We start from the raw sequence: 17960 nt of genomic DNA, 5'->3' as shown, positions 1-17960 counted from the left end.
TGAACGATTATTGATGACGTGGCAGGAAATCTCACGACGTTACTCGGGGAACTAATCTTTTCGGGTGACACGTTGATCCTGAGGTTGCGCGGGTCACCATGAACGATCACATGACAATTGCTCCGTCTATGGTTGAGATCGCGCACGAAACAGCGGATTCAAGACTTTCTTGCATCATCATCACCCTCGCTTCGCGTTCTTAAGGCATAATGCAATAGCCTTTTATTGCGGTAATGCGAACATCAACCGGTAACGATCGTTGATAAAGAAATGTGCGAACGCAAGTACTAAGTCTGGAAGCATTACTGTCATCGTCATCGTCAAATGAATAAAATTTATTTCTTACTAATCAGCATGAGAGGAAAGAAAATTGAAAATCTCAAATTATCTCAAGAAGTAGGTAGAAGAGATAGAAACATGTTTACTCTTAAAAAAGGCATCTTAATCTTAAATCGATATTTGAATGCATTAAAATCCTCTCGAAAATCTTGAAGTTCATTGTTGTTTCTTTCCCGTAATATATACTGATTGGTCCTTTCGCTGTGAACAATTCTCATCACATAATTTTATTGTTTTTAAAAAATAAATTAAATATATTAAAAAATTCAATATAAATTAAATAAATTAAATATTTATAGTTATTTAATTAATAATAGCTGATCCACCTTCATATGTAACATTATGTATAGCTTGAAGAGGAAATGAAAAATTCAAAAGTCAAAAATAATAGATGACACACTAGGACCATAACAACTCAAAAGTATCATAAAAAATTGCAGTGTGATTCATTGATAAATCTTGTATTTCAAGATCCTCAGTATTTCTTTCTCCAATTTAAGCAGATAATAATTGAAATGACAAGTGATATGCGGGAATTTCTCATGACAGGTGAGCAGTTTAGTATAGCCTTTCCAGGACGAAATGATGAAAGAGATATGAATGGGATCGCTAATTCCATGACTTTTCACAGACCTCCGATGGATTGCTACTGTTTGCAGCGATATCGGCAGCGAGGTCTGAGATCTTCCCTCAACGAAGGGCCTTGTATTATGGTAAACGAGACATCGGTGGTAGGCTGCCAGTTAGGAATGCCCTTGCTCTACGAACATCATTCTCTTCCTCTTAATCCCTTTGCCTTCCTTTCCTCCTACTCCTTGCGCTCTTCTTCGTAACCGCTGTTCGAAGCAACAGCTTCGTCGCGTTCATTTCCTATCGTGGAACCCCTAATGAAAGCTCTTCTCCCAACTACTAGATTAACACCCACGTGATACTTAATAAGGGGCACGACACAGTCTACAAGGAATGAAAACATACTTATTCTCATAATTATTATTTCATTATTTTCACACAATTATTTACAATTATTAATAATTATAATTATTTTAATAATTATCATAATTACGATTATAATTATTGTACAATTTTTTGTGGGGATCTAATTTTTAATTATTTCAGATTAATTTTTATTATAATTTTAATTTTAATATTATAATTTTTATTAATTTTTATTATAATGTTTATTAATTTTTATTATTATAATTCTTATTATTCCAGACTATTTTACAAGCAAAATATTTCTTAAACAATTCATTAATTGCAAGTAACTTAGTTCTTGAACGATTTAATAATTTCGATGATTTTTTTAAAAACAACGTATTTCCGGTTGACACGAATTCAAAAAATTATCCAAGCTGGAATAAATAGGGGCGAGAAAAGTTTCAGGATCCCAAAATTTGAGCGAAGATATTAGGGAGAGGAGAAGAATTGAAGCGCGAATTATTACAAGGAGTGAGATCCATACAAGGTACAATTCGTAAGACGCCCGTGACGTGGTTAACGCTGTTAATCCCGCTCGACGTTAATTCCACGTGGCGTGACAACTTGCGACGCGTAGCGCTCGTTATAACGAGCTGACTATCTCTTAAAGGGACACATGATGATAATTCAATTACGGTCGGGTACACACGTTGAATAGCTCGTGCGCATGAATATTGGTTTCATGTGCGGAGCGCGGGCACGGGACGACACATGCTCTATATTTACCTTAATGGATAACGAATGCGAGTGACGTAAAAGAACGCCCCGAGAGCGACGTTTAAGGCGATCTGCTAAGATTGATGTAACAGATGCTCAGATAAGTCGAACGCGTGTGTCCGTGCACATCATCGACTGTTCCACTGAGATCCTCGTCAAAAATTCCTCTGATACTCGCGAATCGGCATCGGAATCAATGATTCATTTAACAAAATTTTTTATGCGAAAAGAAGATGAAAATTTTCCAGGCTGAGATGTACAAGTTTAATAAAATGAGAAAATTTTATAAATTAAGATTCCCCATTAAAGAAAATCATGAATTTTGAATTTGAAATGTCAAGCAATTTTTCTTCCATTATTTATCGTCATTAAAATAATAAGAAATATAAGAGATTAACTAAAACATTAAATTTTTCGCGTCTTCGTAAGAAAGAGATGAGAAGATTGAAAAAATACAAAACTTAGTAACTTTGCTCTACAGAATTAATTGTGATGTTTTTTTTTCAGATAATTACGAAAATGTGGCAGATTTATTGTCTGCAATATGTGAGCACACACATATCAAATACTTTTGCACTACATTTAATTAAAAAAGATAACCAATAAAGCAAATATTATTTTAAATATTATTTTCTGAGCGTTATATGGGCGGATTGCATTCATTAAAATACAAACGTTTCTGCATATTAACGAGCAGATATCATATCAAGTTACCTATTTTGTCTGATAATATCGTTACAAATTAATTTGCATTTTGCGTCGCAGACGTGTACCGCATAAAAATGCATCTGCATCATTAATATCATAAACTATAAAATTTTAACGCAGTTGAATGAATTGCTTTGGCTTCAATAAAATAACGCTTCATCATTTTTATTTAAATAATTGTACTTAATTAATTAAGGCTTGTTAAGTTTTCAGCGCATTTCAGAAAAAAGTTTTAAATTTTCGTTTCGTTTCGTTTTTTAGAAACATTTTATTTAGAAGGGTTTATAGAATTCTGGAGATAAATTCTCACACATGTTCATCAAGATTGTATTTTATGTACTAAAATAAATGACAAAGATTTTCATGTGCGTACTCGACGCGCGCGTTTGTTATTTATTTTATAATATATACACGTACTCTTTAGCTGGGCGAGAGCGAGAAGCTGTTTTTGCGACACCGGAATATGAAATTATTCTCACCCCAATAATCGCGCCGACCTCACATTTTGATAATAATAATATTTAATCAAAACAAATTATATATAAATATATATAAAATTATCTACTTTCATAAAAACACGTAAATTTCATGTAAAATACGATTACTTGAACATATAATAGAAATTTATTATTGCCTTTTTTCGTGATGTTGATTAATTATCTCCATAAATTATCATTTACATCAATGAGGATCTGTCATTGAGTAAGGTAATTTGACAACTCGAATATTCAAAGAGTTAATAATATGTAAATAAGTTTATTCATTTGATGCGAGTTTAATATGATGTATATACTACTTTTGGAGAAAATTGTGATACATTTTCCTCGAGTTTATAACAATATGTTGAAAAGCACCTCAGAGACTGCTTATTTTGATAATTCGTTGCTTCAGTTATTGATACAATAATTAATATAAAGATTATTCAAATGGAAGCATATCAGAAATCTTTAGTAAATTAAGATGTCATTTGAATGAAAGTATGATTGATAACGAGCAATCAAAAATAAAATAAAATAAATTAGCATGTAAATAAGAACTTGAAAGTTTAAAAAATAAAAGAATTATTATGTTGAAAAATGACTTTTTAGAAGACTTTATTAAAAAATAATTTTTTCAAAGATTTTATTTAATTAAATAAAAAGGATTTAAAAATGTTACTTATTAAAAAGTTATTGTAATAAATCTTTTAATGTTTATATATTTAAATAAATTATATAGATATACTATAATAAAAACAATAAATAATTCAAATAATAAATATATGAGTAAAATATATGAATTTGTCATAGATGTTCGTATTAAATAACAAAAAAAATACATGTACAAGAAAATTGAAAAAAATTTATAATAATTATTAATTATAAGATTTTATAATAACTACAAATTATTTAATTATCTAAAATATTTCTTAAATAGATTATTGGAATATACAATAAACATTGTTGTTTTTTTAAATTGAATTATATATTAGATTAGAATAAAATTTAAATTATTTGTTAAATTGTAAAAGTTAAATTATAATTTAAATTGTAAGTTAAATTATATGAAATTGCTCTTTTTGTAATGTCTTTAATATCTTTGAACATATCTTTTGCTCAATTTTTTAGTGTTTCTGATGTATCACATATGGATAATTCGGAATTTCAACTTTTCATCTTCTGATTTAGAGCTTTGAACGTATATCTACTAAAGGTGAGGCAGATATTGCGATCTTTACCTAAAGGATATGTTTCTCGAAACATTATCTATCTGGTTAGGACGCACCAACAGTCGGTATGAGGGAAACGCCCTTAGTAATGCAAGATACTTTCTCAAGACACGATAAAAATATCAAACAGGAATGATAATTTCTTTTATAATTTTTTAGATATATAATTTGTTAGAGATATAATTTTTTAGATTTATAATTTTTTAGGGAATTTATAATTAAAGAAACTATATCCAAAATATTTTAGAAATTTAGAAATTTTGAGAAGAGTCGCATAAACTGGATAAAAACTTGAAGATTGAAAAAAGTCTAAAAAAAAGAGTCTAAAAAAATATTCTCTAATTTTAAGCTCTTCATTCTTCTCTTTATTCCTTTTAAGATAATATTCAGAGATTAAGAAATATTATCGATATGCTAAGTAGCTATAATAAAGAGGATCAGGGACACACAAATCAAAGTTTCCATGTATATCGTTATATATTTACAATTTGACAACAAAAACGTTAAACGTAACAGGTAGCCTCGCCCTCGGCCGGAAAGTATAATCGAGGTATCGTTCTAGGAGAGCGCGAGGCCAGCTAAAGGTCTCACATAAATATAATAATATCCGTCATAATAATTTATTACAATTGTGTAATATGTGTGTATAATATATATATATTTATAATATGTTATATTTAAATTTCTTAAACATCTTTTCTTAACTCTCTCCGGCATATTTTTCTTCTCGTTTTCTCTCTCTTTCTCTCTCTTCTCTCTTTCCCTCTCCTCTTTCCTCCCTCTTTTTCTCCCCTCGCCTCTTTTATCTCTATTACCAACTTTGCCTCTTAATCTTTAATTATATTCGGATTGTCCCGTACTTGATGATGATATCATACAACGCCCACGCATATTTAGCTTACGTTTGTGAATCCTGCTAAAAATTTTGCGGCGAGACGACGTCGTGCTTCGTCGCTTTTTTATCTTTTTTTTTTCTCTTTTTCACCGAATTTCCATATTTCCAAATTTCATATCTTGGACGCATCTGGATCGGTTCGCCGTATGTTACGTCTGCGTATTTTTTTTTACATCCTTTCCTCATCCTCACTTTATAAGCAGGAATTTCTGCTGCCAATTTGAGATTTTTCAGCTCTACGAGCTACGATTTGTTTAATTACAAAAGTACAAGATCCCTCTAGGACGGTAAGAATCCTTTAATTACGAGGATCCAAGGATTCAAGGAGTTAACTTAAGCCACTTTGTGGCCGCGATCGGCGTTTTCTGCGCGGAAAGCAAGCAAGATGCGCCCTTTTCGTGTCGCGTTTAGCAAAGAGATATTGCATATGTATGTACAAAAAATTCGACTTCCTTTCCTTCATCGATCTATCGAAAAGTCGTTCCTTGCAAAAAGGATTTTGATAATACTCGACTTGTCGATTCTTCGAAAACTTACTAATTCCGTGCAAAAAGGTTCGTGAGATAATGAAAGAAAAGATCTTGTCCAATCGGTAGAGTCAACTTTTTGAACAATATTATTTTCGACACGCTCGTAATTATATAATGCATTTTAGGGGGATGCCGGAGTCCTGTTTTACCGATAAAATGTTATATTTTATTTTTATCCGAAATCTTTTTATTAGTTGCACAAAATAATAAATGCTCCTCCATGATTAAAGTACATACAGAAACAAAGCGGGAACCACCTGATTTTATATTAAAAATTAACAAAAAATTAAAAAAATGTAAAAAGGTCATAACAATATTTGTTTAATATAAAAGTTTTGCAGTTTGTATGCACAAAATAAGATAGGTTCCCGCTAGAGATTGTATGAAAGAATATAAATGAACTTTTAGAAATGAGTTTAGAAGCCTAATGAAAAAGATTTCGGTTTATTTATCAAGATCTTTTTCATTAGGCTTCTAAACTCATTTCTAAAAGTTCATTTACATTCCTTCATACAATCTCTAGCGGGAACCTATCTTATTTTGTACATACAAAGCAAATATTGTTACGATTTAATCCCAGAAGCCGATAAAAAACTTTTTCAATTTTTTCTTAATTTTTAACATAAAATCAGGAAGTTCCCGCTTTGTTTCTGTATGTACTTTAATCGTGGAGGGGCATTTATTATTCTGTGCAATTAATAAAATAATTTCGGACAAAAATGAAATATGACATTTTATCGATAAAACAGAACATCCCTTTAATCAATCCGTTAATTCGCTTCGCAAAATTATTTCGGGCGATTGTTTTATAAAAGATGAGAAGAACTGCAGCTCGTGAGCTCCTTATTAACTTCGGTAATCTTGTGGCAGTGTATTACGCTTAACAGATTTACGTTAGTCTTTATTTTACACCTATATATATGTATATATTTATACAAAAAAGAAAAGAGAGAGACAATCTCATATCATGTGTGGGTGTCCGATGGAATTTGAACTTTGAAGAATCGACACCACACGATTCCACGGATAGCTTCGGAGATTTTTTTTTCGCGAGTAGTATACCTGCATACGTGTAATAATCAATTTGTAAAATTTTAAGAATTTAAAAGCAGTTCGAATTTGGTGCGTATTTAGTATAAAAAGATATGTCGAAACCATATAATAAGGAAACGATAGAGGAATAGATTTATGACGATGGCTTAAAACTGCGCTCGGTCACCTCTTATATATGTATATGTATATATATAAAACACATATGCGTAGATACGCGTACATGGAGAGGGTACGAAGATCATTCTATGTGCGCATCGTGTATCGTAATTCATATGTGCAATACATACGTTCGCGATGGGGCTACTTGCGCGGCAAGTAACATTAATTAGGGCAACGATAATGAGCGAGATGTTGCTTGTCGACATCGGTCTCTTCTTTCGTGCATTAATCAGTCAATCTCGATTCCTATAGCTGAGAGCAATTTGAGGAGCTACTTGACACGCGTGGGTGAAGAAAATTTTAATATAATCAAACTTTATAAGAAAATAGTAGAAAAAATCCTACAAAGACTGAAGATTCTGAAAGCCTCGAAAATTCAGCATCTCGTCGATAAGCAAGCTCGCTCATTAAGATTTCAGGAAATACCACCCTTCTACATTCATTCTCTTATTCATATGACGTCACGCGTGGATATCGACACATGAACCGAAGAGGAAAAAAGAATACGGGATTAATAAACGATACGCGGATACAAGTCTTCTTACAAAGTAGCAAACTCTTTGGCGCGTCCTTATATATTATATATAAATTCACGTTATGTACAAGGAACATCTAACATCGTAATGTGGCTAGTATGTCTTTTTTACATGTGTCTTCATCGCCGTCGAGATTCACATATTGAGCCATCCGTTACGCTTCTCGCCCCCTTTAACGACTAGAGATTCATTTCATTATCGACTAATAAGCGAAATGCATCGCATCGTTTGATTCCTTCGCGCAAAATTTGATTAAAGCCTCGATTCATCCAAGACGACCCTCTATTCTTGATGTTCCATCTCGTAAGTGTTCATCGATGTCTACCGGCCATCGTAGAGTCTCAAGCGAGGCGCCGTGAATATCCTTACATAACCTAACCTCTCTTCATTTATCGCGGCTCCATCAATGATTATTAAGATTGAAGCTTTCCTTTCGTTCCAAGCTCTTTCAGACATTTCCCGCAAACTGCATATTCTCTCTTATTAATTACTTTGATTGTGTAAAATTATAATTTTAGAAAATTCGAATTTTAAGAATCTATTTGTCCTGTAGAAATGCACCCTCTAAGTTTTATACAGTAAACCCTCGTGTCGCGCGAATGAAGAGGCAATAGGTGCTTCTATAACGCGATAAAGAAAAAAGAGAAAAAATTGTAACAGCCCTCGTATAACGCGGTAAATCACCCCGATATAACGCGGCGGATAATGTACAAATTTCGTGAAAAATTTCATCCCTCCTTCTCGACAAACGACGTACCTTCAGACTTTGTACAGCCCACGAGAGTCGGAGAATCGTACCCCCCCGCGTTATACGGGGTATATTTTATACGTACGTATTTTCTAATCCGATAAGAGATTTTATAAGAGTTGCAAGACAGATTAAAAATCTACGTATTTAATTTCCACCCTTTCGCACTTCTAGATTTCGTAAGCATTCTCTCTTTCTCTTTCTTGTGCTCGGTAGACGCAATCTTGGCTCGACCACCCCCCCCCTTCCAGCGGTGAGGAATCTCTCCCCCCAGCACCCCCCTCCGTTTGTCCGCAGCTCACGTTCCCCGGGATATCCTGCGTCGACCCGTCGAAGAGTTGGCGGCTACTTTAGGGCCACCAGCCGACAGGTTCGCGGCGAATCTGCCTAGAGTAAGGTCGACGCCGTGAGGACATCTGGGACGACTGGCTTCGGAGGGGGGTCCAAGCATCACACTCGCATCTCGCTCATCGTCGCCTGCGACACGCGACTCGAGACGGTCGCGCTCTGCAGAAGGGGCTGGTTCTCCGGCGGGCTCTTCGCCCTGGGTGGCGGCGGAGCCCGAGGAACCGTCAAGTGTATAGATCCGTTCGGAGGGCCCTGGAAAAGAGATGTATGATAGAGGGAGAATCGTTATCTCTCGGTGTTTCTTTTTTTTTTCTTTTCTTCTTAAGCAGATTCTTCGATAAAACCACGGAAAGGTATGCAAAATTAAAAATATCTTTGACTTGCGTATGAAATATTTACAACCGACAGCGCTTCCTTTTTTCAGGTGAAGAGGAAGTTTTATGGTATCTCTTTCGCACAGAATTTCAATTCGCATAATTCCGTTAAAGAAACTTTCCGGGAGATCCAAAGCGGTCAGATATAATATACGCGAAGCGGAAGGGCGGCGCGGCCCACACTTTACGATCATAATTTCGATTACCTTGTGCCTTACTCAGGTATTAAATCTCTGAGCTGGGGAAAGTTTGAAAGACTTTGCAATGAACTTTATTAGAGAAACAATATTACGCGTACGTCGAAAATTTTTATTAAAGAAAGATGAGATTTATTGTTTTCTCACGTATATTACACATTTTTCGTGCATATAATCAATATTTATGATGTAAAGATGGAAAAAGAAAAAGATTTAAAACAACAGATAGCATTTTTCGAAAATTTAATCACACCCTTTACTTTATTATTTATTTGTGGTTTTTAATGTAACAAAGGAAATATGAAAAAATAATTATAATATAATTTTAATAATATTAATAATGATATATACAGGATGTCCCAGACCACCCGTACATCCCTTTTAAAATAAAAATAAATGGCTTTTATCAAAAATCGCGAACAATTTTTAATAAATCAGATACGCTCTAATGGTGATATTTTCAACTTTTGATTCCGACCGGAAATACGCCATCCGGATCGGAAGTTGAATTTTTTTAGGATCTTAACATTTGAAGTTCATTATTTCATTACAGTTACTTTCAAGATCAATTTTAAGATTGACAGAGGCATTTTTAGAAAAAATGTTTGATACAAAAGTTTCTTATTTTTTTACGTACAATTCGAATCTGTAATAAAAAATACCACGTTTCCCTAAAAAAATTCAACTTCCGGTCCGGATGGCGTATTTCCGGTCGTAATCAAAAGTTGAAAATATCACCATTTGATAGAGCGTACCCGATTTACTTAAAAATTGTTCGCGATTTTTGATAAGCCATTTATTTTCATTTTAAAAGGGGTGTATGGGTGGTCTGGGACATCCTGTATATTAATATTATTAGTATCATATATTATAATTACTATTATATAATATATAATAATTATATATATATATATATATATATATATATATATATACTATATAATTATTATATAATAATTATATAACATTATTATTATATAATAATTATATATATTTTTTTTATTGCAGGACAAAAAATGAATTTAAAATGACTTACTTGAGTTTGCGTGTTCATGTCTTGAATAACTGATGCTCGGGGAAGAGTGGCATGTTGCTGCTGATGTTTCTGGTAATGATGTTGATGAGGCAGTGTGTGAGTTCCTTGCCCTTGGAAAGGAGCGCCGGGATCATTAGGAGGTCCTTTCATTACATTCCTGCAATATTAGAAATATATATCTATAGATTAGATAAAAGTCATGTGGTCGATGATGTGAATGTTATTGAGTTCGATGACAATTGACCGACAGTTTGATGTGTATAAATATATAGCGAATAAATATGAATAATGATTCGGTACCTTCTTAACATTTCATTCTCAACGTCAACAATCACTTGGCCCCCACCGGCGTAATGGGAATGCGGGGGCGGCGGTTGTTTTAGTTCGGTGAAACCGCGGGGACCGCATTGTTGATTCAACATTTGTTGCTGCTGAAGGCTCTTCACCTCGAGCCGCGTTTTGTCTCTCTGATAATAGACGCCCGCAAATATCAGGACGTTCAGGATCAGCAGGCTGCAGCCGATCGCGATTGTCACGCTCAGAGCCGTCGAATACGCCGCGTAGCTACATGTAAGGAATTTTTTTAATCGATATCTCTCTCTATCATTGAATAAAATTCTCTCTCATTTCTTTCTCTCAGGAAGGTAAAATTTGAGATGTAATTAAACTTGAATTTTAAAGTAAAATTACATTTTTTTTCTATCAAAGTGACGTCGGTAACGAGTCTTTTCAGGAACTATCGAGACAGTTGCAACTTTTATGAAATTTCCCCGATCGAAACTTGAACCGCCTCATCTCTCGTGCCAATTTCTCATGAGTAAAATTCTATTAAATTAATACAGACCTCTGAACAGACACTTATACAGCCGAAACTGTTACGTGTAAACTTGGAGCAAACTTGATTATGTTCAAGAAGGATAATTACCCAGCTGCGTCCAGGCTGGCTAAGGTGTCGGTGCTGGCGTTATGGACGTTCTGGAGATTGGTGCCCGGGATGAGGCTGACGCACGTCGTGATGCTGTAATCCGTCGTGGTCGGCGGATCCGTGCTAAGGTTCTTCCTCTTGAATTCCTCGCTGATCCTGCTGAGAGGATCCGGTCTCACGGAGCCGTCGTACAGGCTGGGGTCGCTGTGGCCGCGGAACAAGTTATGTCTGGAATCGACATCCTCCATCCCGGCACGATGAAGCTCCGGGACGAGGCGCAGCCAGACCGACAGCTGATGCGCCCTGTAGTGATTTTTCATCTTCGGCTTCATTCCTGCAACAGCCATCGTCCGGTTTCATATGTACTATGTATGTATGCGGAGTAAAAAAATTTCCATTTTTATTTATCCGGGAAATTTTCTTCGAAGGAAGAAATGGAGAGAAAGAGAGAGAGAAAAGCTTCCATCTCAGGAAACAAAAATTAATATATTAAGCGATAAATAATAAATGATATAAATTCTTATAAATCTTACTCTTTAACTATACATTTTGGCAAAAGTATAATACACTTATTAATTAAATATTCATAACTATAAATAAAAAAAAATATATATATATATTTTTTTTTTTAGAAAAAAATATCCTGCGTTTATTATATATGTATATTTAATATGCATATAATTAGGCATGACATACACACATTCTTTTTTATAAATATGTAGTGAATAAAAGGATTGAAATTCCAGTGAAATGATGCATCAGTGACAAGCTGAATATCGCAAGTAATCCCACGCAGAGTCTCGAATTTTGCACGATAATCTATTTCCGATGGCTCTGGATGCAGCTGCAGCTCCACAGTTGATCTTGTTACAATGCAACAGGGCATGCAACTGGCTCGGCGTTACCAAATTGTATTTTATAGCTGTAGAAATTTTTGAGAAAGAACGGATTTTTTCTTAAAAGTTTTCTCCGAAATTTACACAAATTATTCGTATAAAGATGTCCTGATTTAATTCCAAATTTCCAAACCCTAATACATATACATGCATGTAAATTGGATATCTAATCATTTTTCCTTTTTTTTTCATTCATGAATTATTCCATTGCTTTTGACTTGTTCGTGGAACTTGGTAAACTTATTTTAGAATTTGGGATTTGCTGATGCGTCCTCATGAACGGCCAAAGGAATATTCTCGGCTTGCTGGGGCCGGAGGAGCTCATATACAGTTTATTTGCTTACGCATATGTGTGTGTATGTGCGTGTATACATGTGGACGTGTATATTTCGCTGATTCCAGCGTTGCGCTTGTTTTGCTGTTCCATCGTAAGAGACGCAAAACTCTCTGAAGCGCGCCGAATCCCGCGCGGAAGTCCTCAAAGGAATCCGCTTTGATTCACGGTTCGCGGCAGCTCGTTTAATATTCGCGGATCCTTTGAAAAGGATACGGACCTTACACTGTGTATCGTGCGCGACTCGTTCGATTGCAGAACATGGAAATATGGGATAACATTCTACCAATGAGCGAAATTCGCCCGGCTACTTTTATGCGTCCTTCGCACGCTTCTAGATACGAGACATGTAAATAGCTGTTAGAAAAGTTGCGTGTCATTAAGTTAAGAATTAACAAAATTGTGAAAATATATTAGCAATTTTTATAATCAAAATATATTCATTCGATTAACAACATATATGTATAAAAAATATAAAAATAAAATATATAAATATATAAAATATATAAAAATATAAAAAAAATATATAAAATATATAAAAAAATATATAAATATATAAGATATATAAAAATATATAAATATAAAAAATATATAATGTATATAAAATATATTTAAAATATATAATTATAAATATATATTTATGTCAAGTTATGCACATTATTAGAAATGTATTAATTTTTATTTATATTATTTTGACATTTTCTAATTATTACAAATTGTTGTTTAAATTTTTTTTTCATTTAAATTATTTTTCCGATTTTTATTATCAAGCCAAACTTGTTTACTCGACATCTTTTATCCATTTAATTTTACTGACTCTCACGGCGACTCCTCGATATTTGTAATTTTATAACGGTATAATAATTTCGCATTGTGTGTTTCACTGAGGAGAATTCCAAAGCGGAAATCAAAACGTTTGGTTTTATGTAGTATTTTTTATAATTTTTTAACTCAATATATATTCGTTTTTACACGCATTTATACGCTTTTACATCGATTGTTTCGACTCTGTTCCCAGTTTTTCTATACAGTTTACATTTCGATTTATATCCGATTGAGCACTTTTGCGGAATTTATTTCAATATATATTTTTCTGAATACAACCATTACAGGTTGTTAGATAGTCGGGTTTTGTTTGCAGGAAAAACAAAATAACAAGAAGAGAAAATCACTCTTTTACGAACGTTAGCTCTATTTACAGAAAGAATTCATTGTGACGATTATTTCTGTCACAACATTGCAATTGATGCATTAATGACTGTCTTATATCGTTTTACACGTCCAGTGTTATTTGAACGACAACGTGGACTAGACGATGCAACGCAGATAAATGTCTAACAGATACTAAATTGTCTCCGAGGGAAAATGATAAATTAGTTCTGAACCATTTTTCTCTACAGATAATAATATTGATATAAATCAAGCTGATAATTTCAAAAGACTCACCTCATATAGGGTGTTTCTTAAAAAGTGCGAAAAATTTTAGATGATTCTTTGTCGAAAATTAAGGGGTGTTTTTCATATAAACATATACTCCTACATCCCTCCCTGTGGAGTTACACTCCTCCAAAAATGGGGTAAAAATTAGGTTTTTATTTTTTAGGTTTTTAGATTTTTATTATAATTTTGTTTTTGTTTCAATTTTCCCAACATTTATTCTAATTTTATTTTTATTTTAAAATTTCACTTCTCGTAATTCGAAACCTATGCTATTTAGCATCGTGCTGTGCACGATAATGTATTTTATTTTTTTTCTTGAAACCTACTAATTTTATGAAAAAAATAAAAGAAATAAAAAAGTTTCTAAATAAATCAAACTTTTTAATGCATATTTTTAGATGATCATATTCTGGCCCATTAAAAAATTCTAATAAAAAATTGAGTAGGGGTTGCTAGTTCCATCCCCTTATAACAATACGGGAGGCTGAAAAAATATTAATAAATAACCTTTTTACTAGTAGAAAATATCCACCTAATTTCATTTCTTTAACTTGTTCCCAATTTGAGAAAAAAATAGAAACCTAATTTTTACCCCCATTTTTGGAGGAGTGTAACTCCACAGGGAGGAATGTAAGAGTATATGTTTATATGAAAAACTCTTAATTTTCGATAAAGAATTATCTTCTAAAATTTTTTGAACTTATTAAGAAACACCCTGTAAATATCGCATTTTAATCTTTTTAATTCGAAACGATACTTGATTTTATCATCTCAGGACGAATTCGGGCAACAAATATGGCGCATTATTTATCAGGATATTCTCCTTTTATGTATTATCAAATTTTCATCAAAACTTTTTTAATCTTTCAACTCGATTTTTCTCTGTAAAAGAGAAAATTAATTTCAACCTATTGCTTTTCAACACTTTGTATGTATGACTTAAAGTAATCCAAGCGCGAATAGGGGTAAGAGAGAGAGAGAGAGGAAGAGTGGAAGATCGCCACGAACGTAACGTTGAATCTTTTAGTTTGATTAGACGATCGATTCTCCTTTATTCACATGGCGCGTTCGAACGAGTCCGTTGGACGTTCATGAATTTTTACACAACCGTTGGTTCGCCATCGTATATTCCGGATTACCGTCATGCGCGAGCTCTTTATTGACTGTTACGTGAAACCTCCCAAACTCGATGAGCAGATTCTTATCAAAAAAAGGGGCGTTTTTCATCTCAATAACCATCGCTTATCGTGGTAATTTTGAGGAACCATTTCGCTTAAAACAATTGAATCTTCCTTCGCTAAGATTATCTCGTTCACTTCCTATTCGAAAAATGCAGCTTGAATATTTCCCTCTTATATTTTAATAATTTAATAAGTGAATAAATAAATAATTAATTGATTTTATAAACAAAAGAATATTTTTACATACAAATAATAAAATATATATGCAGGACCTAATGTCATTTATGTGAAACGTATCAGGTGCAGCTCTAAATATTCAACGTTTAATCATAATACGTGGTATGTGTATGTTTGTAACGGATTGAAATTCTGAGATAGAAATTCTGCGTATAGAGATTTCGTCCCGGAAATCCGATTAATATTATACATAACTCGTTAGCTTCCGATGCTAAGAGGCGCATCGTATACACGGTAACGAAACACACACGAATTCCTCGCGCGCAAAATTCCACTTAAACGCGAAATCGTTCGCTAACAACCCTTCTGAAACGTTTGCGATGCCGCAAACGAGCGAGCTCGATTTTTGCCGATTTCAAGAAGAAAAAGCAACATATGACGTCGTAGCAAAACATTTATTATTATTATCGAAATATGAACATACTCTACTGTTGCTGCAATTTATAAAATTATTGAAAGGAATTTATAAGAGATGTTAATTTTTATTTCATTTTGACGCATGAAGGAAGCTCGAGTACTTATTAATTTGTGCTCGAAATCGATATTTGGATCGTGAAAAGGTAACCCAGTTCTATTTGTAAATGTTTTAAATGACATTAATTTTTGAGCTACTACCCAGCAAACACCAAGTAACAGTTATATAACTGTTATGTATTAAATAACAATTATATTGTTAAGTGGGAAATTATAACTAACAATTATATAATATTATATAACTTTATATAACTGTTACTATTATATAATATTATATAACTGTTACTTAGTGTTTGCTGGGTACACTCTTGCCAGGATTTTTTTTCTCTACCATTTTTTTCTTCTTGGAAATAGTCAGTTATATTGATCTGCGTTCGCAGAATTCTTTTCCCTTGATGATACGAACAATATGAGAGACAAAAACGTTATAAATACCTCCGGACAGTATATCGATTAGTATCTTGTAGTATACTATGTAATATACTATATTCCGCGGAGTATATTCGATATCGAATATATGTGTGTAGTATATTCAATATCGAATTATCAAGAACATTGTTGCCCTATTAAAGATAAGTATGCCGGCTATATATAACCCGAGGCGACTGATTTATATGCGATACTCCAAATACATGGAAAAAGCGATAGGAAATTATTGCGAGGAGCGGAGGATCCTCTTTGACCAAAGAGAAACGCGCCGGAATTTGGAGCCAAGAGTCGCCCATGCCAAGCTGATCGATTCCTCGTATCTTTCCTCGATTCTCCCTCTGAAAATCGGCAGATTCGTGATTTCGTGATGATAAAAATTCCTCGAAGATTACGCGTGAATTATGATTCTACAAAAGTTAAATTAAGAGAATCGTTATGCAATATTTCATTAATGACACATGTCATGTGTCGTAATTTTAAAGCTTATCAAAAAATGAAATAAATCACTGTGAAAAATAATTGGTTGGAAAATATATATTTCTCTTCAAACCAATCCTTCGTTTCATTCTTTTAAATTAATTAAAGTTTCCCAGTTTTCTCTTTAATCTTCTTTAAATTCTCGTATCAAAGGACAGGGATATGTTTCATGTGTCCACCATTATTGCGATATTGCGTTCTTATTTTCCGTGCATTTTCCGTGTTGTGTAAACTTGTTGGTAAGCGATAGTGTGATAGAAACAGCAATTTTGATGCGAGGAAACGGATGATCTCGTATTTTTTTCGTGAAAATGTAGACGTCGCTTAAGATTTTTCTGCGGCCTCTCCGATAAACTCCCTCGAACTTTCCTCGCGATAGCATCTGTTGGCACTGGCAAAGTGTTTTCCAATGAAGACTTTTTATGATGCATGCGGTGCTACGTATATTTAGGTCAATCAGGAGCACTAGCTTGCATATAGACTTATCCGCGGCCATAATATATTGTTCTATCAAAAAAAAAAAAATTAATAAATAAAAATTTATTCAATCTCTCGTAAATTATTTTTCAGACTATGATTGTTTTTTTGTTGATATTTTTGTTGTTCGAATTATAATACATATTTGGCAAAAATTTGAAAATGATAATCCATATTTCTTCTTCAATTTAAATTTGTATAAGTTTTATTTCTAATTTTTATTTTTTATAATTATATGTATTTTTTTATTCAAATTTATATATTTCCAAGAGAGAGATGAATTTTTTAAAAGAATTTATGAATTTATAGATTAACAAATTATTTTGTTTCCTGTCCCTTTTCCCCCTTTTAGAAATTATTCATCCTCAGATTTTAATTTCTAAAATTCTGAGAGTTTAGGATCTTGCCATCCCTGTTTCTGTAGCTTGTATGCAGGATTTGATCCGATAAAGCCAAGAAATGTGTGTTTGTAAAAATAGCAGTATATTGCGACGCGCGTCACGTTTCCAAGAACTATCCTGGCCGAAGGATATCTGTCCTCCGGTGACCCGATTCGAACGATCGAGGAGTACAGGAGGAACTTCGGAAATCGATGCAACCGACGTCACTGTGAGTTTATTTCAATTTTCAATCTAATAAGAAATTCTTTCGCGACTATTTCTCAAACCGCCTCGTCTCCGGCGCGCCCCCTCCCCTCCCCCAACCCCCTTCCGTCGCTCCTTTACGCGCGGTAGATTTGTCTCTCGATCTTTTTCAGCGACCTC

At 33.5% G+C, this 17960-nt stretch overlaps 1 protein-coding gene across 2 annotated transcripts in view; it reads right to left on the bottom strand.

The window, feature by feature from the left end:
* Positions 1 to 8659: 8659 nt before the first annotated feature.
* Nlg-4 (neuroligin 4) overlaps positions 8660 to 17960 on the bottom strand; it is a 235304-nt gene continuing 226003 nt past the window's right edge. For both annotated transcript variants that reach the window (XM_083093505.1, XM_083093506.1), the window contains 4 exons: positions 11252 to 11585; positions 10627 to 10890; positions 10327 to 10483; positions 8660 to 8971 (listed from right to left, as the gene is read on the bottom strand). In XM_083093505.1, the coding sequence (XP_082949631.1) occupies positions 8822 to 8971; positions 10327 to 10483; positions 10627 to 10890; positions 11252 to 11585 (905 nt within the window). In that variant the 3' untranslated portion in view covers positions 8660 to 8821. The remainder of the gene's footprint in view (positions 8972 to 10326; positions 10484 to 10626; positions 10891 to 11251; positions 11586 to 17960) is intronic.

The sequence above is a fragment of the Camponotus vicinus genome, unplaced genomic scaffold (genome assembly GCF_025532165.1).
Source record: "Camponotus vicinus isolate PSW18456_S1 unplaced genomic scaffold, iyCamVici1.0 SCAF_3, whole genome shotgun sequence".
Taxonomy (NCBI): domain Eukaryota; kingdom Metazoa; phylum Arthropoda; class Insecta; order Hymenoptera; family Formicidae; genus Camponotus; species Camponotus vicinus.
This window is presented reverse-complemented; position numbering and strand designations above follow the sequence as displayed.